Genomic DNA, 6198 nt, shown 5'->3' on the forward strand with positions numbered 1-6198 from the left:
TTCACGATCGACCAATCACACGGCCGTTGCTCCTTTACGTCATTTGACAGGTAGAATCAGTAGGAAGTAAACATCTAACGTTATAATGGCGAGAAAGTGTTTAAAGTTAAGACACTACTCAAATATGTTACAAAATTTGATTTTATATAGTGTTTTTTGGGAGCTCGCCTTCGCTTTTCCGTCATATCGCGAATCCAGACTGGCAGAAAGTTCGGAGAAACCCACCTCAGCAGCACCAAATGTTCAACAGGTTCGTTATCGACCTTCTTGCGCTAGTCACTTCCCTGTCCGTTCGCATAGCACATATTTACTCTCCCTGATGTCTTATTTTTCAGGTTATAAGACTCCATTCAGGGGTAATCGCGTCTGTTGTGGTCGTTACTGTTGCTGCAATAGCAGCTGCTGTCTTCATCATACGAAAATACTGCTGTCTGAAGAGGTATAGAGAAATGATATGTAACACTGTGTGCTTTGTGACAGTGCAACCTAACCTTTCAATCCTTTCACCCAAAAAATAGTTTTCAATAATTTACACAAAAGTTAATAATAAACTTATTAGCTTATAACTTTATTTTGTGGAACCTGGTTTATATGGCTTCTGTACACACATATAGTCTGTCTGTCTATCTATCTATGTAAGTGTGTGTGTGTATGTATATATATATATATATATATATATATATATGTGTGTGTGTGTGTGTGTGTGTGTGTGTGTGTACATACATATCTCAAAATATTGTAAATATGAGTATATATAGTATATTATATGCACATTTATAATATTTTGATATATATGTTTTTCTTTAGCAATGCAACATATAGATACTCAGAACTGCGAGAAATAGAAGAGCAAAATGCAGCCAGAGAAGCGGACGATGATTCAGATGAGGTTAGTTAACAGTAGTTTATAATGGCTTTCAAAACTATGTATACTTGATCACTTGTTATTCTTACTCTAGCTTTTCTTTCCACAGGACCTGTTGGACTGAATCATATAACACAATCTATCCTTCAAGTTTCTCTTCCATTTTAATACTGTGACTTATGGCCAAAAGCATCACATGGGTCATTTAAAAACCACCAGGAGTTCCTGAAATATTTTCACCATTTTTCAGCACGCATATGTCCACCAACCAGTTAAATTTAGCTGGTTACATTTGGAAGGATTAATAGGCCAAGATCCCCTACAGTAAAGAACTGGGGAAAGGTTAAGATGCACATTAGAGATGAAAGTTACTGTGATTTAATTTCAGGCAAATAACTTCTGAAAAGAGCTGTGGCAGTTGACGGTCATGGTGCCCATCGCTTAAAAATTGGTCAGTAGTACTTTTTAAATGCACTCCTTGAAACATGTATTTAGTATTTTCTTGAATTTCTCAGTGAATGAGGGACGTTGTACCAAAGTCTGTTACAATGGTTGTTACGCTTTATTTATTGTGTGTGTGTGTGCCTGATCTTTGCTTGATGTTAAAACACCTTCTCACTTTAATCTCAGGGTTCTTCCCACTGGATACTATGAACAGTGCCACTAATACCAAAGCACATCTTAATAAGTGGTAAACTGTAAACTGTCTTATCAACTATAATGTTGCTGTAGAGTTTGCACTCCAGTGCCTTACTGTGTAATTTAACTGTGTTAAACAAATGAACAATAGTCTGCTTTCCTATACTGGTATTATTGATATTTCCTAATGGCAGTGTTTGACTTTACCTGTATGTTAAGGTGATAGTGTTGATAAAGCAAAATTATGTTGGGCCCAGAGCTCCATAACTGTGTTTCTCAGTTCTTGATTTTGAATTATTTTTGATGATTGAATCCTTTATCTTATCTATATGTTTTCACCTGAGACTCCCCATTAATATGTTTTTTTTTTTTAACTGAGCAGGAATAAAATTATATACATTAATATTCCATGTGTGTTTGAAGAGTATGCATTTACTGTTTTGTCCACAAGAGAGCAGTACTCAATTGTAAAATCAGTGCATGCAATGACACTTCTCGTCTGCCTAGTTGACAGCTGGTTAGGTGAGAAATTAGATTTTTTTAAATGTACCACGCCCGGTACATCCCAAATCAGGTTTATTTAGACTATCTATAGCCCTGTCAACTTTCGAACAGGGAACAACTCCGAAGTATAAGAGAGAGAGATAACACATTTCTTGTGGTTTGAAATCATTTTAATGTTGCATCGGGCCCTTGAGAAGCCCAAGAGTATTCTCTGCTACCAAAAAATGAGACTTAAAGGTAAAGAAAACGTTTTTGGCATTTCTGATTAATTTGTGTGATCGTTTGTGAGTATATTTGTGAGTATAATTGTGATATATTCGTTTACAGGTTGTGTTTATGTTCTCATAACAATGCTGATCATCTTACTATGGTGCTTCACCGTCAAATGGTCAAAACAACAAGAAGCTGCCAAACGATCATGTAATGTACTGTATATGGTGACAGCTTGTGTCCTGCATGTTAATCAATTTCAATTGTATTACTCTGTTATATTTGAATTTGTCTAAAATGAGGGTCTTTATATTTCAGATGAAATGAATGGTTTTGTGACAGACTGTGATAATCCAGGTAAAATTCATTTGTATGTTTTTTGTGGATGACAGCTGCATTGTTGACTGTATTTTTTCATACAACTTGTTTATTTCTCTGTGCAGGTCTGTTTAAGGCTCATTTAAATTGCTGTCCACTTAAACACTGCCCTGTCAACTACTTCCCATTCCACCTTTACAGCGGTGTAGCCGATGTAGTGGCTGCAAAAATCTGCTTTAACAATACAGTGTAAGTACCGTGAGAGATAGTTCAATGTTCATAGTTTATCTCATGTTGTTCCAAACATGTATGAGTTCAACAGAAGATATTTTAAAGAATGTTGGTAAGCCAGACATTCTTCAAGTATCTTCTTTTGTGTCCAACAGAAGAAAATCATACATGTTTGGTGCAACATGAGGGTGAGTAATTAATGACAAAATGTACATTTTTGGGTGAAATATCCCTTTAAAGAAAGTTAAAATAATAGTTCTCCCAAAACTGAAAATTCTGTCATCATTTAGCCTACTCATCCATATGACTAAAAGTATAACAGTAGGTATATTTTAAATAATGTTCATGCTGTTTGTCCATCATTTGTTTGAAAGCTTACAGTGGTACAGCTTTCATATTAAAATATGTTTGGTGAATATGCTAATTCATCAATTGCTTAGTTCATTGTGAAAACAGGTCAATTTAATCATTTAAAAAGTATAAAACGGTTGTGGCTAGCTAATTAAGAAGCAAGATCCAGAGTACAAATGTATGAGATTATAGCAAATTGGATTTATTGATTGTACATTATATAAAAGTAGCTATTGAGTATTTAAAGCACATTCAGTTTAGAAGTACTATTAAGAAATGTTCATTACTTGTTTAATTTATGCATTACTGACAAATATGCATTACATTAAGATGCATTGAGAGTGAGTAAATGACACAATTTTTCATTTTTGTAATGCTAATAGATGCTAAAATAGCACAAATGTTCTTCTCTGCAGCATTATGGGTGGCATCAGGGATAATGCAGGACCAGGACTGAACATTGTGATAGCAAATGGTTCGTTTACTACAAATAATTATGCAGGATTTGATTGATTTCTTGTTTATTTCAAAACATTTGAATTATGACATGGAAATAAGTTTCATATTTAAAAATACGTTACTATTTTTATATGTATGTTTTATACATGTTTACAAACAATTAATAATAATTATGGACATAAAATTAAATTTGAATAATTGACTCTTTTTTTTTTTTTTTCTTAGGTGGATCCGGTGAGGTTTTAAGAAATGATTACTTCAATGTGAAATCTAAAGGTAGGATTTTAATAGATTTAATCTATTAAATCTAAATTTAATTGAACAAATAAAGATATCTTGACATACGGAAACACTTCTTTTTTCCTTCAAGATCCAGAGGAATTACATGCCTATCTAAAGACACTAAAGCCAGGAAATATAGTGCTTGTGGCCTCACACATCGACCCTACACCACAGTAAAAATCTGACAGCCTTCAGACACCATCAACATGATTAACTTGGGTTTTGAGTTGAATAATTCATACATGTCTGACTTCTCTCTTCCAGGCTGACTGATGAAATTAGAGAGATATTCACTGCACTGGGCAGCACCATGGTCACATCCCTGAAGCCCAGGGATAGCTGGGTATTCGCCGGCACCTTTGGAATAAAGGAAGCTAGACCTTTTGAAAAGGTTGGAACGTCTTGTTATTTTTTCTGAGCAATGAGCTATTAATTTCTGTCATGATAACTCTCGGGATAGTCTCAGGAAAACATTTTATTAATGTAAATGGAATATACATAGGTTTTTTGGCCTTGGCTGACAAGATTTGCTTCAGCTGCAGATCAAGTACGGCTTGCTTCTGTTAAATACTGTAAATAAAATAAATGTAAACATGCTGCTGCAGCTAGAGAGAGGGAGACCCTCCATATCTGGACAGATCTAGACAGGTGGTGCTGGGGAGGTGGAGGGCTATAATAAGAAGAGTTAGTCCATTTGTTTGCATGCGCCGTGGTTTTAAAAGGAAATAGTAATGGAGTGAACATAATCCCCAAATTGTAAGCTTCTTCCCACATCCCGCAAGACATAATTAGTGTCCCACATTTCAATTTTGTCTGTGTTATTTTATTTCTTCCCTTCAATGCCACAATAAGAAATATAGTACTAAACATGCGATTGACATTTAAAGGGATTCTCCACTTTTTTTTTGGAAATAGGCTCATTTTACAACTCCCCCAGAGTTAAACAGTTGGGTTTTGCCATTTTCGAATCCATTCAGCCGATTTTCTGATATTTAGACGAATATCAGTAACCAGACAGTTTCTAGTCTCATTGATTTCCATAGTAGGAAAAAATATATACTATTAAAGAAAACGATAAAACCCAACTGTTACCGAACTGTTAACTAAGTCTGGGGGAGTTGTAAAATGAGCCTATTTCCCCAAAAAAAAATGGAGTATCCCTTTAAAAATCCATTTGCACAGTCTTCATGTTGTACAGTAGATAGAGAGGGAAATAACCAACCAACGCATTTGTAGAGAGGGAATTTTCTGCTGATGACAACTGCGTGGATGAAGCAAAGGAACCATGTGGACCTCATCAAAAGTCATTAAATATAGCTACACCATCCAGGACAACAAAAACATACAAGTTTGAGATGCACTAAATCTGGGAAAACGCACTTATTGTTTGAATAGTCTAATAAAGGAAAACGTGATGGCAAATAGGCTTCCCAACTATTTACATAGTATAATAGTAGTAAATTTATCCCTCACACACGTGTCCTGCATTGTCTCGCAAAATCGCATACTGTCCTGCAACAGAGCAATAACCAGGTGGTCACCTTATACAGTAATGGATGCGTGAAACTGATTGGCTGCGGAAGTTACAATGAAACAACAAATCAGAATACCAGTAAAGATTCATGGCTGAACTGTTCATTTCCATAGAATTCCTTTAGCGTCTATAGTATTATGTTATACCATTACAGTAGTTACCATTCAGTGTGTGTGTGTTCCATAAATTAAAATGTTTTTTGTTTTTTTTTATATTTTTAGTTTTATTGTTAATAATATCCACTGCTATTGTGCAAAACATTTAACGTTGTTTTCTCTGTTACGTTTAGTTGATTCAAAATGATGTGGGGAGGAACGCGTACGGAGACTGGCCTGAGTCCGGGGAGGTCATTGGCTGCTTACCCAGAATAACTGAGACTGAATGAGTCTGCCACTTTAGCCAACCTTACTGGGACATTAACAACTCGTTTTGCCATCTTCCCTCCCTTAGCAAATAAAACTCAAGGAATAGTTTACTCCTTCCATTAAACGCACAAGGAGAACTTTTGCAGATGTTCACATTGCTCTTTTCCAAACAAGAGCAAAATTCTGTCATGATGATCATATTATAAAGCAAATAAAAATGTGAGCGATAAGAACAGAGTTAATTCTTCTCTCATACTGATTCCTTCACATTGGTTCTTTTATATGAAGGTAACACTGTTGCTGTTGATATTAACAATGAGTGGAAAACGTGAAAGTGACATCAGTTTTAACACAATCCCTCTTTTTCTCTCCCCCTCCCTCTGCTGGATTGCAGTACCAGTTAGGGCACTGTATGCAGTCTGGGATTGCTAAAGTGTGTG

General features: G+C 35.4%; 2 protein-coding genes across 2 annotated transcripts; both read left to right on the forward strand.

Moving 5' to 3' along the window:
- The first annotated feature begins 23 nt into the window (after window positions 1-23).
- On the forward strand, window positions 24-1298 carry LOC148978121 (uncharacterized). Its single transcript, XM_089134400.1, has 4 exons — window positions 24-250; window positions 336-439; window positions 808-889; window positions 975-1298. The coding sequence occupies exons 1-4, from the start codon at window positions 86-88 to the stop codon at window positions 987-989; spliced, it is 366 nt and encodes a 121-aa protein (XP_088990526.1). The 5' UTR covers window positions 24-85; the 3' UTR covers window positions 990-1298.
- Window positions 1299-2035: 737 nt separating this feature from the next.
- LOC120459782 (protein FAM3D) lies at window positions 2036-6050 on the forward strand. Its single transcript, XM_039647219.2, has 9 exons — window positions 2036-2245; window positions 2336-2428; window positions 2537-2575; window positions 2662-2785; window positions 3535-3593; window positions 3803-3853; window positions 3948-4032; window positions 4124-4250; window positions 5683-6050. Exons 1-9 carry the CDS (start codon window positions 2182-2184, stop codon window positions 5776-5778), a joined length of 738 nt encoding a protein of 245 aa, XP_039503153.2. The 5' UTR covers window positions 2036-2181; the 3' UTR covers window positions 5779-6050.
- The last annotated feature ends 148 nt before the right edge of the window (window positions 6051-6198 follow it).

This window comes from Pimephales promelas, chromosome 8 (genome assembly GCF_988280905.1).
Source record: "Pimephales promelas chromosome 8, fPimPro1.hap1.1, whole genome shotgun sequence".
Lineage (NCBI taxonomy): Eukaryota > Metazoa > Chordata > Actinopteri > Cypriniformes > Leuciscidae > Pimephales > Pimephales promelas.

What these genes read in the sequence shown, in the direction of transcription:
- LOC120459782 (XM_039647219.2), top strand. Translation starts at nt 2,182, where the DNA reads ATGTTGCATCGGGCCCTTGAGAAGCCCAAGAGTATTCTCTGCTACCAA. An exon ending in GACAGACTGTGATAATCCAG is followed by an intron (nt 2,576 to 2,661) that starts GTAAAATTCATT and finishes TTCTCTGTGCAG; the next exon opens with GTCTGTTTAAGGCTCATTTA. An exon ending in GAACATTGTGATAGCAAATG is followed by an intron (nt 3,594 to 3,802) that starts GTTCGTTTACTA and finishes TTTTTTTCTTAG; the next exon opens with GTGGATCCGGTGAGGTTTTA.
- LOC148978121 (XM_089134400.1), top strand. Translation starts at nt 86, where the DNA reads ATGGCGAGAAAGTGTTTAAAGTTAAGACACTACTCAAATATGTTACAA. An exon ending in CAGCACCAAATGTTCAACAG is followed by an intron (nt 251 to 335) that starts GTTCGTTATCGA and finishes CTTATTTTTCAG; the next exon opens with GTTATAAGACTCCATTCAGG. An exon ending in AAATACTGCTGTCTGAAGAG is followed by an intron (nt 440 to 807) that starts GTATAGAGAAAT and finishes GTTTTTCTTTAG; the next exon opens with CAATGCAACATATAGATACT.